The following is a 15,691-nucleotide window of genomic DNA, read 5'->3' on the forward strand; positions in this document are numbered from 1 at the left end:
TATATTGGTATAATACTGATACTGTCCATCTACTTGTATATATACATGATTAGCAATTCATATATGTATGTACTTGTTTCCCCAACATGCTGCATCCACATGCAGTTTGCAGTCTATGTAACCTGTAGTTAATGTTGTAAACTTTCTTTCTTTTTTGAATTTCCTTCTTTATAAAATGTCTTACTGTTATGCCCTCTGGGCCCAAAATTGGAATAAACTTATCTTTTCTGTACAATAACATTTGATTATTCTTGTAAGATATCAATATCAAGTGACTTTAAAGAATGGCATTTTGTCATTTATTATACATGCATTATGATAAAAACATTCCTATTTGGTACAAATAAATTCTTGTAAAACTTTTCACACTTTAAGTCAAATCAGAACCAATTACTAGTGTGTTTCTGTGGTCTCATTGAATGAATCACAAATGAAGGAAGACATGTTTGATACTGTGTAAGTTTATGGTGACATTTCTGTCATTTACAGGTACAGATGTGTACTCGTTATGTTGGACAGGTTAAGTGGACTACTACACCAGATGAACCATTCTGTTACAGTTCTGTTCTCACTACTACACCAGATGAACCATTCTGTTACAGTTCTGTTCTCACTACTACACCAGATAAACCATTCTGTTACAGTTCTGTTCTCACAACTACACCAGATGAATCATACTGTTACAGTTCTGTTCTCACTACTACACCAGATGAATCATACTGTTACAGTTCCGTTCTCACAACTACACCAGATGAACCATTCTGTTACAGTTCCGTTCTCACAACTACACCAGATGAACCATTCTGTTACAGTTCCGTTCTCACTACTACACCAGATGAATCATACTGTTACAGTTCCGTTCTCAACTAGATCGTTCTCTTCCCACACCAAACCATTCCGTTCAAGCTGTTCAACATTCCGTTCCTAGGCCGCAGCGTTTCATTCCCACACCAATTCTGTTCTCTAAAACCATTCATTCTTGATAAAGCCTTCATTCCCTCAGACCATACGTTCCTACACGGTCATTTAGAACTCGCCAAGCACTACAGAGTCATTATATATCAACATGCTGCTTGGTCAGGGAAAATGAAGACAAAATAAATTTGTTTACGTAAAGAACAAAAGAATAGTGTATTTAGGGGATTTTATTTTGGATTCGATCGCAAAGGGGTTTCAAAATTCAAATTATATCCTCTCCCTTAATAAATTAAAACAAAGCCCGGTGTGCCATATTGGTAAATGTTATTCAGTATGTACATTGTACATTGATCCGTCAATAAATATTGACCATATCATTAACTTGTAACATTTTAAATTAAAGATGTGTAGAAAATCATTTTTTTCCCCTAACTGTACATTATATTGCTTCAATTTATTTTCACTCCCCAAACTCTTTGTTCCCAGCCCAAAGCAGTCATTATCCATCTTAAAGCGTTCCATTCTCAATAAGAATCATTCCATTTCCGCCGAGAACCATTCCTTTCAAACCCTTCAGCGTGCATTCCCAATCAAAACCATTCGTTCTGAAACCCTTCAGCGTGCATTCCCAATCAAAACCATTCGTTCTGAAACCCTTCAGCGTGCATTCCCAATCAAAACCATTCGTTCTGAAACCCTTCAGCGTGCATTCCCAATCAAAACCATTCGTTCTGAAACCCTTCAGCGTGCATTCCCAATCAAAACCATTCGTTCTGAAACCCTTCAGCGTGCATTCCCAATCAAAACCATTCATTCTGAAACCATTCAGCATTTGATCACCATGCATTCCACTGGTACACTTAAGGTTCTGTATATATGTATGTTTCAGTCAACCGACCTTGTTCATTTTATCAATATAAACAATGAGCATTATGATATCATTTCAGTGTTGACCTTGACCTGTTGGTGTGACAATTTTGGGCTGGATATTACATTCCTTCCTTAGGTTTGTGGACATTGTGCATTTTCCCATTTGTAACAAGGATTCTGAGAGTATTGCAAAAGGAATACGTGTCCCCTTACAGTATCTCCTATTTATTTGAGGGATGTCATTATATGCAGACAATGTATATTTGGACAAGCGGGCAGATAATATTTCTGGAATACCACGAAATATTATAATTCTCTTGCAAAAAGATGAGGTGAATCTGATGGGCTCAAGTACAAATTAGTATGCCTTAAATTATATAGATCTCGTACAATAAAACAAGACATCACTGTACCATAATATGTCCCATGAAAGGTGATCAATCTCATAACTCCTATAAGCAATACAAAATATAGAGTTGGGCAAGCACGAACCCCTGGACACACCAGAGGTGGGATCAGGTGCATAGGAGGAGTAAGCATCCCATCTAAAGACAGGCGTATAAAAACCAATTCCTAAGCTATATTAAAAGGCATTGTAGAATAAAGTTTGGAAAACTATATTCGGCTCGAAGTCCCATAAGTCTTGTATTACAAAAAATCCGCTCCCTGTGATGAAACTTAGACTAGATCTGTAAACATATATTAGTAAATCACGTATCAATCTCAGCTTCTTAAATCAAATCATGGTGAAAAAAGTCTGAAAAAAAATTGAAGTTCATTCAACTGTAGTACAGGAGAGGAGAAAACTTTGGGCAGGACTGGGAATTAAACTCGGGACCCCTGCATTACTAGTCAGGTGCTCTAACCACTAAGCTATCCAGGCCGATATCCACGGTCCGTATAGACCAAACTACTACACAACCATGAAAGAAAGCCTTAAAATTCAACCATAACAAAAGTGAAATTTAATTTATATCTACTCACAGTATAACTTGAAGAAAAAAAGCTTTTGCAGCATTTAGTTTGAAGTCATCTTCAACATTGACTAGATAAGAAGTAAACCACATACTAAATTTCAGCTCCCTAAATCAAAGCGTATGAGCGTGGGACAGACTGACTGAGAGACAGACGAAGAGGAAAGCTTTAGTCCCCTTCAGTTTCACTGCTAGGGGACTAATTACCAACTGTATATATATGTTTGTACATTAATCATACTTGAGGTCAATAATTTCTTATTCTACATGTGTGATAAAGCGACGTACATTGAGATGTTCTTTTCTTTCTTTAAACAGATCTTGTACGTGTATATTTTGTATGGTCACCGGACAATGATATTTTTTTTTTCATTTGTAGGAGCACACATTACAATCATTAAGAAAAAATATTGTAAGAACAACCTGTGTGTTACATCAAAATTTTAAGTAAATAAAATTCCTGTACATGATATAAAATACATGTAGAAGGTAACTAAGTGCAAACTTTAAACTAAAGAGACTAGTATTTTACACTACAATAACTAAGCTCTATATTCATATATTCACTGCACTTACAGATATTCACTGTACTTACCGATATTCACTGCACTTACATATATTCACTGCACTTACATATATTCACTGTACTTACCGATATTCACTGCACTTACAAATATTTAATGTACTTACAGATATTCACTGTAAGATGTTGACTTGTACCTACAGATATTCACTGTACCTACAGATATTCACTGTACTTACAGATATTCACTGTACTTACAAATATTTAATGTACCTACAGATATTCACTGTACTTACCAATATTCACTGTACTTACAGATATTCACTGTACTTACCGATATTCACTGTACTTACATATATTTAATGTACTTACAGATATTCACAGTACTTACAGATATTCACAGTACTTACAGATATTCACTGTACTTACATATATTCACTGTACTTACAGATATTCACAGTACTTACAGATATTCACTGTACTTACAGATATTCACTGTACTTACAGATATTCACAGTACTTACAGATATTCACAGTACTTACAGATATTCACTGCACTTACATATATTCACTGAACTTACAGATATTCAATGTACTTACAGATATTCACTGTACTTACAAATATTTAATGTACCTACAAATATTCACTGTACTTACAGATATTCACAGTACTTACAGATATTCACTGTACTTACCGATATTCACTGTAAGATGTTGACTTGTACTTACAGATAAGATGTTGACTTGGAAGGGGACTGAGTATCTTCATGAACTTTGAGCACCCATTCTCTAAACTCTCTTTTCTGTGTATCTCTTAGATTGGTCAATTCACTACTCCATTTTCCACTGATCAGCTGTAAAATAAAAGTTAATCTTCACCACAATCTTCTCATCGACTGACAATGGGAGTACTTATAACAAACAGAATAAAGTACACCACTGCAGCACATGACAATGGGAGTACTTATAACAAACAGAATAAAGTGCACCACCACAGCACATGACAATGGGAGTACTTATAACAAACTGAATAAAGTGCACCACCGCAGCACATGACAATGGGAGTACTTATAACAAACAGAATAAAGTGCACCACCGCAGCACATGACAATGGGAGTACTTATAACAAACAGAATAAAGTGCACCACCGCAGCACATGACAATGGGAGTACTTATAACAAACAGAATAAAGTGCACCACCGCAGCACATGACAATGGGAGTACTTATAACAAACAGAATAAAGTGCACCACCACAGCACATGACAATGGGAGTACTTGTGACAAACAGAATAAAGTGCACCACCACAGCACATGACAATGGGAGTACTTATAACAAACAGAATAAAGTGCACCACCACAGCACATGACACACCCGTTAATCATTCATTAATCATAATCATAAACAAAGGAGTGTGCATGGGACAAAATAATGTTAACCTTGGTACAATAATTGACTTGACAATATATATCTTCAATTATTCAAAAAACTACATTTCAAAGCATGTTTTATTACATATATTTAGATTTCTTTCACATGATATAATTACTAAACAAATTTGGGTTTTACAAAGAAATGCCCCATTACTAAGGAGTGACAAATTATTTTTACAGCCCTCTTACATTATACTTATTAATTAATCTTTAACTGGATAGGTGCAATTTGGCCATTACCAAAATGATTTTTGCATGTCCATCAGAGTTGTTTGAAAAACCATGGCTTAAATCATTACTCCCAATGGATAAATGGAATCTTAATTGGACAGAATTTGGCTGTAATCAAACTCCTTGAAACACCATGGCTTAGATAATGGCCTACATTTTTGCAGTTACTCCCCTTACACCAAAAGTTGGAGGCACACTTACAATTGCAGTCCTAATCCTCACATAAATAGTACTAACAAATAGTGTATAGTAAGGTTTATGTTACCAAATTCTTTATTATGCTAAGATTTAACAGGTTGGAATATATCTATGACAAAAACAAGGTTTAATTTCTTTGATTTTATGGAGAAAACTTTTTAAAATATGCACTTTGTCAAATTTGTAGAGTTGGGGAAGGGGGAGGAGATTTTCTAGGTGTGTTTGACGTTTATTTCTGTTCAAATTATGCAATTAATACCGAGGATTTAAGAAGTAATCCGTTTTAAAATCAACAGACACCTAGAATTAAAAGCACAATGAAAGCATGTTTTACAATCAGGCACGTAGCATCATTTAAAAAGGGGGTGGAAGAGAAATTAACTTCATGATATTGCCTGAAAATTTTGACAAGTAAAAAAAAATCCAAAGCTTAAGAAGGAAAGCGGCAAGGGTTGATCAGTTCCATGCATTTATCAATTAAATTTTACAATACCACTACCATTCACGACAATGCTGGCTTTTTTTAAAGAAGGAGGGGAGGGCGCGTTGATGTACACAAAATCTAACTTTCAAAAGATTGAATCACACGCAAAAAACTATTTTAACAAAAATATTACACTAGAGATACAGTTTCAAGATAATTAACATGCTTTGTGTATTGGCACCTGGTGTACATTTAGCAACATGCAAGTATTTTTGTTCAGTATGAAACGATAAATTGATAATGTATGTATATGTTTTTACTTGTTAATCGATTAGTTTCAACATTCACCATATTTAGTTTTAAAGGGGGTCGAAGGGGGTCTTGAAGAAAACTATGTGAATTTAGTTTTTTGTCAGATATTGAACTTTTGATCTCGCCCTTTACAAAAGCATGCTTTTTGGTAAGTTTGGCTAAAATCAGCCCTGTTGTTCTGAAGAAAAAGTCAAAAATGTTAAAAGTTTATGGAATGAAGGACAACGGACAAAAAGTGATCAGAAAAGCTCACTTAAATAGGTCAAACTCCAAGGTGAAAGTCATGAGATAAAAATTTTAGGTACCAAAAGAAAGGTTGTATCACAAAGACTGTATATGATAAATATGAAAGCCCTAGCACTAAGCATTTAAAAGATATGGTCAAGGTCAACAATTTTCAAAAGTAGGTCAAACTCCAAGGTGAAGGTCATGAGGTTGAAAAGTTAAGTACCAAAGGAAGGTCTTGTCACAAGGAATACATATGTGAAAATATGAAAGCCTTAACTCTAAGCCTTCAAAAGTTATGGTCAAGGTTAAAGTTTTTGGGGAGACAGACAGACCAAAAGCAATATGCCCCCGAATCTCTGATTACAAGGGCATTAATATAAATTTCACTTTTGAAAATACATGAGGGGATGAACCGCTACACTTCATGATGGCATACTTCTCTTAAAGTGCTAACAAATTGGTGATATAACCGTAAAATAAATTAAAGTATGCCAGCATGAAGTGTCACATGTTCATACCCTAATGAAATATATCTCTTATATATAATGTCACGAAACCATAAAGTACATGTCCATGTCTTGTTTGTTAGGGGAATTGTGCTGATTCATTGGATGATGATTTCTGATAACATTTTATACAACAAACCTGAGAGTTATCTATGTGTCTCTGAGCCAGTTGATTTATCTGAGCATCTGTGTATTTGGTCCTATCATTATTCATAGCATTCTCCATCTCTTCATTTTGTCTGTTAAAGAAGCGATTGAAACTTTACAACTGAAAATGTAGTAAAACACAGCTATCAAAAATACTTAATTATAATCACATACTTAGCCAGGTAGAAGTTCACAGTGAGATAAGTTTTAATTGTAAAGAGGTATCTATGGTGCATACAATGCTAACCAAGATTCTTGTAGGATCATATTAACATTTGATAACTTTTAAAGTGATGACTTAACAACGATGATGATTGGATGAAAAATTTGTATGATTTCTTAGTCAAAAAATTTTTCATTTGGAGTTCATCTGCACTAAGCATGTGGGACTACTTCTCTCTGGAATGCATCTTCCTTGTTCTAATTTTAGCACTATTCAGAATCTGAAAGTGGTTAGTGAATGTGAAAATATTTCATCTAATCCATGTCAACTGATATAAAATGAATGGATTTTGCCACATGCCCATTGTTTAGCGTGGTTTTGTGATGTCACAATGAAATATTACATCATTTCCAAACATGCTGATTCTAGCTTTGGTCCTCGTACAAAAGATATAAAATACCATAGTTGAAAAAGTGGTCAATTTTCTCGGCCATATTGGCTAATCAAATACTTTGTTCTTTGAATAACTAAGGAACTTTGTTTGTGGGCCACTGCTTCTACTATCCTGGTGTAATGGCTAGTGTCATATACTAAAATAACCTGTTCTTCTCACAGTATCTGATCGTGTTACCACCCCACTTCATTTCTCCATGAAGTTTTTGAAATTACAGTCATGCTTTCTTCGTTGTTTTATTGAGTGATGAAGCATTGTATAAAAAATTCATAACCCACATAAGCTGTAATATTTAGCCAAGATTTGTATCCTTTTCATAATCGATAGGAGTCATGGTTAAACAAACTTGTTACAACAAATATAAATTGCTTGCTCCTCGTTTCACAATTTAGGACATTTTGCTTAAAAATCACACTTACATAATATAATTTAACATGAAAAGAATCCTTTGTGAACCTCACATAATTCCAAGGAGCAACAAACTGATTAACAACCAGTCCATTAAAAAAAAAGATTCATATAATATATATACAATGTATTCCAAAACCTTTCATTTCTGTTGTGATCCTTATCTGGACTGGGGTTATGATTTGAACAAACTTGAAACAACATCCCATTGGCATGTTACATATTCATGAAACATAAAATTTTAAACAAGATGTGTTTGTGAAATCAGTGTTTCATAAACTTATCTTGTATCCCCCAGTGGCAACAATAAAATGCTCCAAGGTTATTATCACAAGGTCAAAAAACATGCTACAAAAGTCCAAAAGAAAGGTCTTGTCACAACGAATGCATTGAAATATGAGAACCCTATCACTCACAATTCAAAAGTTATGAGCAAGGTTAAAGTTTTGGTTAAAAAATTTTGAAATATGGGTCAAATTCCAAGAACAAGGTCACAAGGTCAAAGATTATGGTATCAAATGAAAGGATTTAAATTGTCATAAGGCATCTATATACAAAATATGAAGCTCTAACATAAATAGTTCAGGAGAGATGTCAACTTTTCTTAAAATCCAAGGTCACAAGGTCAAAAACTGTGGTGCCAAAAGAAAGGTCTTGACACAAGAAATGCACATATGAAATGATAGCCCTATATTACTCTCCAATATAAAAGTTATGAGCAAGGTTAAAGTTTTGGACAGACAAACAGACAAGACAAAAACAATGTGCTCCCGATATTTGATACAGGGCATAAAAATCAAATGGCTATCACCTTCTCATTGTTTAACTTGAGGGAAGGACATAGGGTGTTAGATATGGGATTTTGTGAAATTAGCATGTTTCTATATTCATTTGAAAAATTTGCTATTATCTCCCCCTGGAAAGCAGTGTGATCCTTCATTTGAATAAGCTTGAATTCCTTTTACCAAAGGATACTTAGTGCCAAGTTTGATTAGAATTGGCAAAGTGGTTCTGGAGAATAAGATATCCTTATGTAGAACTTTGCACCCCTCCTGTGGCTCCATTATTGATCTGGGGTTACGTTTGATCTTAAAGAACAAGGTACGGTTGTATACATAAAAAGGCCCAAAAATTTTCTCTCTATAACAGGCGCGTAGCTGCCTATACGCAAGTCCGCAACTGCGTACACATCATTTGCGAGAGAGAGAAAGAGAAAGAGAGAGAGAGAGAGAAAGAGAGAGAGAGATCTTTGCTGTTTAAATATTGCACCTCAAAAATAAATATTCCCGGTTTTTAATTCAATCAGCATGATAATGTCCATTCAATCAAATCTAAAACCTTTTTTGAATTTCAAATCATTAACATCATATCGAATATAACTTAAATGCACAAAATATACACATGCACGTGTATTAGACGAATGAGGATATATTTTGTAATTTCATTGGTAAAACACAGATGCTTTAAAGGGCATCACCTCCAATAGGATTTTGTCCTGGACCCACTGGGACCTCAAGGTGGTCCCGGACCCCTTGCCATACTTTGCGTACACTTCATTTTCTTTCTGGCTACGCGCCTGAAATGTGTCTGGAATTAACCTTAATCAGCGTTTTAAGAAAGTAAAATAAATACAAGGTATACTATGTCAACAAAATCAGAATGATAGTCCTAAATGGATAGCATTATGACATCATGAATAAGACATTTGCCGCCTTTTTCTCAAAATAAGCCTGAAAACTGTCAAATGTCATACAAATCATGCTCAGAAAAAGATATGCGCATTTGTCGAGCAAAATGAAAATGATATATATTGTGTATTATTTTGAGATGAAAAACATGCTTCAATATGAATTTGCTCGATGCATGCGCTGTATGTTTTCTGAAAGGAAAACCACCTGAATTTGTGGATATTTTCATTGAAAATGGCATTTTTGCAATTTTATGCCAACTTCAAGCTCTCGTCATATGAAACAAATCATTTTGCTGATCAAACTGAGCAAATTTTGGGTTTGCTAATCTATTCCTTAATTGAATGCCAGGATTTGAGCTCCAAGTGAAATCATCAATATTTTGGGCCAGATGACTTTATAAACTCTACCTACTTCTTTAGAATATACAAAGAAGTTTTCTTGTAAAGATTGAGATATCTGGTGCAGTGGTTCTTGAGAAAAGGATTTTTCAGTTTCATTTAATCACCTCCCAGATAAGATAAGATAAGATAAGTTTATTCCAATTTTGGGCCCAGAGGGCATAACAGCAATACAGCTTATAAGGAAGGAAATTTCAAAAAAGAAAGAAAGTTTACAACATTAAGTACAGGTTACACGGACTGCAAACTACATGTGGATGCAGCATGTTGGGGAAACGAGTACATACATATATGAATTGCTAATCAGGTGTATACACAAGTAAATGGACAATATCAATATTATACCAAGATATGAATAATAAACTATAATGATTTTTGCAGTTTTAAAGCATCACTTCTTTTTCTGAAAGTTTTAACTAAATATTCACTCAATTTGACAATTACTGGTTTGTCTTCATTAATCATCAACCAATTTATAAAATCTTTGTTGAGCTTGTATATATCATTAAAAAACATATTTCTCTCTTCAACATAGAATGGACAATCAGTGAAGTCTACACAATTAAGGTTACATAATTCACATATTCTTTTGTTTCTTTCTAAAGAATTGGTTTTTATAAATTCATACCTTCCTCTTTCAATTCGAAAGTCATGTGCACTAATTCGAAATCTACATAGAGTTTTTCTTAATTCTAGGGATTCTAAAAATATATAACTTTCCATGGTAAAGTTTTCTTTATATGAAAAATATGTTGTGAGTTTTCCTGATTTCTGACCCTCTTCACATCTTTTTGACCAGTAAAGTAAAAATTGTTTCCATATAGCTGATTCTTCATTTGTTTTTTGAAAAATGAGAATTTGAGATTTTTACAATTGGGTACCAAAATGCCCATTTTTTTCCTAAAATAACTAATGTTTTTGTACCAACAATTTATATTATATGAATTCAGATTAATATCCTCTGTGTAAGCACTGTATAACAAGGATGATTCTGGGCAATTCTCAAGTCTATGCCAATATAGTAAAATACTTTGGATTAATAATACAGCAGAACATAGGATATCTACCCAATTCAGAGATTATTGCAATATTAGTACTTCTTTTACCGGCACCCAGTAGATGTTTACAAAACTTAATATTCAGGTTTTCTACCTCCCAATTTTTAAAGATATCATATAAATCTCTGTCTTTTTCCAGCATGCGTGCTGAAAGTGTTCCCCATATCTCGCAGCCATACAAGGCATTGGGTTTTACCACATGGTCAAAAAGATGTAAAAATGTTTTAATTGGTGGTTCTATAGATTTGATGTCTTTATAAAGTTTGAATTAACAAAGTTAATAACGTGTGCGACCACCATTTGCATTCACGCATGCTTGACAACGGCGCCTCATTGATGCCACTAAAGTGTTCAGAAATGCTTGAGGGATGTTGTTCCAGATGTTTGTTAAAGCCTGGCCTAATTCAGCCAATGTCACTGGCTGATTTGGTAAACGGCGTAGACGTCGTTCCATTTCATCCCAGATGTGCTAGATTGGCGATAAATCAGGGGAAACAGCTGCTCAAGGCAAGACATCGACATTCTGTTGAACAAAAAAGTCCCTGACTACACGTGCAACATGTGGCCTTGCGTTGTCTTGCTGCAGAGTGATTTGATTTTGCTGTCTCTGTATGAAGGTTATCACATGGCGCTGAATAATTTTGTCTCGATAGCGTACGCCGATAAGATTTCCATTGACAATTTGTAGAGGGGTCCTTCCACGTGCTGTTATTCCACCCCACACCATAACGCTACCTCCACCGAATTGTCAACGTTACACAACACAAGCGTCCTGGTACCGCTTCCCAACGCGACGATACACTCTACAACGGCCGTCACTGCTATCCAAATGAAATCTGGATTCATCAGTGAACATAATATTGGCCCAGTCCTGTATTCTGAATCGCAGATGTCATCTGCACCACGCTAGTCTAGCGATACGATGACATTGAAGCAGTATTGGGCACACCGCTGGACGTCTTGGTGCGTAATCGTCTGCACGAGCAGACGATTACACACAGTTCTTGGACTGATTGGTCGAAGTCCAGGAATGCTACGAGCAGTCAAACTTGCTGTCTGGAAACGATTTCTCAGGTGCACAAGTCTAATGTGGTTGTCCTGTCGACGCGAAGTCACAGAAGGACGCCCAGACCGTGGTCGATCCCGAGTTTTACCAGATTGTTGGAAACGTCTCCATAATGACTGGATGGTATTCCGATGAACTCCAAAGTGTCTTGCTACGATATTTTGTGCCATTCCAGCTTGAAGCATTCCAACAGCACAATTACGTTGATTTTCGCTGAGTCGTGGCATGATAGAAAGGTAAATTTTGTCAAAACTAAAGTGGTTTCCTTAATGAATAGTGTCCAAACAAACCTTTTACACTTCTTACTCCAAACAGTATTGGCCAGTAAAACTCATGCGTACGAACACTTCAATAAACAACATGTGTTCGCTAACCATGAAAAAGTCCGTGCATCTGAGTCAGGTATTATCCGATATTGTTCAAAAACATCACCTTTATTATCGACTGTTTAGATTTTATATATTCTTTTTTCCGCTAGTATATATATATATATATATATATATATATATGTAGGACTCCAAAGTGTGATGGCTAGTTCAAAGTGCGATGGTCATGCCAAAGTGCGATGGTCTGCACCAAACCCCAATGGTGTGACACGCCAAAGTGCGACGGTCCACACTCATGCTCCAAAGTGTGATGGTATGACACGCCAAAGAGCGATGGTGTGAGACGAATGTGCCATAGTGCAATGGTGTGACACAACAAAGTCCGACGGCACACACTAATGCTCCAAAGTGCGATGGAGTGACACACCTAAGTCCGATGGTTTGTAATCAACACAGTGTTTTGGTACAGACTGTACCAACCGTGTGTTGTTTCACCAAAATATCAGTGCAAAATCCATGCACAAAAAAACAATTGACATTGCATTTCTACGGTATTATTTTGAAAGATGTTAAGAATGACGTCACAGTGACGTGACGTCACAAACATTACTGAACCCCGTACCATCAGACTGGTGTGACCATCGCACTTTGGCGTCTGCAACGTTAACAAACCATCGCACTTTGGAGCAGACCATAGCACTTTGGTGTGACCATCGCACTTTGGAGCGACCATCGCACTTTAGAGTCTTACATATATATATATATGTCATATATTCCAATGACAAATTTTGATCCCTTATAAAGACTGTCATGCCAGCATACTTTTCTTTTCACTTCAGAGTTGAAAAAGTATGCTGGCATAAAGCATCGCAATTCATACCCTTATGTACTTTCAAAACTAAACTTTATTTCTTAATACGAGATATTGAAACTATAGAAATTTTAGAACTCTTCAGAAAAAGAAGTTTCTAAAAGAAGATGGGTGAACTTGGCAAACAATAAGCCTATTCATGATTGGGCACTGGTCGCAAATCGGGAGTTTAAAATCCGCATTGATGGTACCCGTATTTACAATAGATACTGTACCGTACTAAAACGCTGTCCAAAATATTTAGAATTAAAAACAAATATGTAGATCATACTTCAATGAAGAATATTTAATCAAAATCATCATCAGAATTTGTTTCACAGGCAGCATCATGTGCATCAGACATTAAGCAGTTTTTAGCACACATATAATTACATTGATGCCTGGAGTACCTAAGGTACAAAATGACACTGCATATATGCTCACAACATCCAACAGTACGTGCTCTGCATTTCCATTGACATATTAACTGATGTGAATTAGAAACCTTAGATGTGTTATGGTGTAAATCAAATGTGGAATAGTGTTTTCTGTATGGTGCAGTATTAATGCTTTGATATAGGTTAAGATTTTTTCCAACAAATGTTTTGAATATGCAGGTACATTAAGGCAGCTAGGTTATGAAAATCTTTACTGGGATAAAATCTACAAAAGAATGTGACATCATAATTGAAATAAGTATATCACTAAGTATATATAAAATTTCAATTTTATTTTTATGTAAGTTTTATTTATGCATAAAATAAACCATGCAGCTACTAAGATCCAAAGAGATATGGAATGTTATACTGCTGTTGTGTAATTTCTGTCTGATCAATATGAAAGTAAACTGATGACGTCATAACTATACATCGAGTGACGTTGACATATGTAAACAATTGTTAAAGTGTGCAGTGGAAATATCGACAAAATGTGGAGTATTTGAAATATATGGCATGGGATATATGGGATATATGGGATATATATGTGAAACGCTGAGAATTTATTGATATTAAGAAGGTATGTTGATTTCATTCATTGACAATTTTGTGTAACGGGGAAAACATTCCATTTAGCATGTCAATCTGTTTTTCCTCTGTCACACACTGAAATAAAACTGCAAAAGTAACACACTACTTTGCATACTTTTAGAGACTTTCTATACACCGTGTGAAAGGTCACAAACTAATGTACATGGCAATTACTGATAGAATCGTCTGTTAAGAAAACTTTTAAAGAAACTGCATAGCATCAGTGCAAAATGTAAAACATGGGCTAGATGGTTTCGTGTTTAAATGTTTAATAATTATTTCTTACTGAAAGTGGTGGGATTCTATCAGTAATTCCGATAAACTATGGGTGTTTTACCGTCATTTAAATCCTGGGGTATAGTGTGCTACTTTTCCATTTTCTATTAAGGTACATCTGTGATCTATTTATAACAGTCATGCAATGACGTCATAAGGAAGCGCATGTTTGTCATGTTGTTATGATACAAAATGTTCTTATGTAAATAACCAAAATAGTTTTTAAAAGTTAATAGCTCCCTCTCTCTGTGTAGGACAGATTTTAAAAATTATGCAGTGTATGTGCATAAATGAAGCATGACCTGCCTTAACATACCCGCGTAACGTTTACAACCTACTGGTACTAATATACCAAATATAATAATGGCATTAGTTTTTGCCTCTATTGGTACAACTCTGAGGCCGGTTTTACAGTTACAGAACGCACATTTGCTGTTAGATTTCCCAGCAAATACAAATGGGACAGAAACAAACACTTGCTTTGCTTTTGTTTTTGATTGAATGTTGTTTGACGTCCCTCTTGAGAATATTTCACTCATATGGAGACGTCACCATTGCCCGTGAAGGGCTGCAAAATTTACGCCTATGCTCGGCACTTAATGAGGATCTATTCTAACCCGGATCCCCACGGGAAGCTTTTGGTTTTGTACTGAACTGTAATTCACTGTGCCTTTTAGACAGTCTACACTGGTTGCATATTTGGCCTTTGTCATGATCTCTTCAAGTAACTTCTTAAGCATTAACTGTTCTCTTTAAATTTACTTTTAAGTTGTCGTTCACATAAACAACATCCATACTTCACAGGAGGCCCCATACTTGTAAACAACTTGCATTTAATCAATAGCAGCATGTTGGAATCAATTACTTGTGATTGTCATTAAGACCATGCTATGAGTAAAACTTTGCATAAAATGCCAGAGACAAATAATTATGGGAAGTCTAGAAATTCATAAGAAAAAAAAAATATGTAGGAAAAATTGGTATTCGAACCACAGATAAGCAAATCTGGACCTGTCCAAAAAGACACAAGAAGTTTTTTTTATAGAGTGGGTCAAGTCTCCATACTTTTACATACCTGAACATGTACTAACATATTTTCTTCAGTTCACAATGGAAATTTGGCCCACTCAAATGAAAATCTGCTTGGAAAAGTCGAATTTACTGTTATTTTTGTGCGTTTTTCGTGTACAAGTGATTTTGAATCGGATTT

The 15,691-nt window shown here is 35.2% G+C and overlaps 1 protein-coding gene across 2 annotated transcripts in view; it reads right to left on the reverse strand.

Moving 5' to 3' along the window:
- The window catches only part of LOC125668651 (protein C12orf4 homolog), a 68,604-nt gene that overhangs the window by 42,730 nt on the left and 10,183 nt on the right, over nucleotides 1–15,691 (reverse strand). For both annotated transcript variants that reach the window (XM_048902975.2, XM_048902974.2), the window contains exons 5-6: nucleotides 6,756–6,855; nucleotides 4,015–4,139 (exon numbers count right to left, since the gene is read on the reverse strand). In XM_048902975.2, coding sequence (XP_048758932.1) covers nucleotides 4,015–4,139; nucleotides 6,756–6,855 — 225 coding nt within the window. The remainder of the gene's footprint in view (nucleotides 1–4,014; nucleotides 4,140–6,755; nucleotides 6,856–15,691) is intronic.

Source organism: Ostrea edulis, chromosome 4 (assembly GCF_947568905.1).
Source record: "Ostrea edulis chromosome 4, xbOstEdul1.1, whole genome shotgun sequence".
NCBI lineage: Eukaryota > Metazoa > Mollusca > Bivalvia > Ostreida > Ostreidae > Ostrea > Ostrea edulis.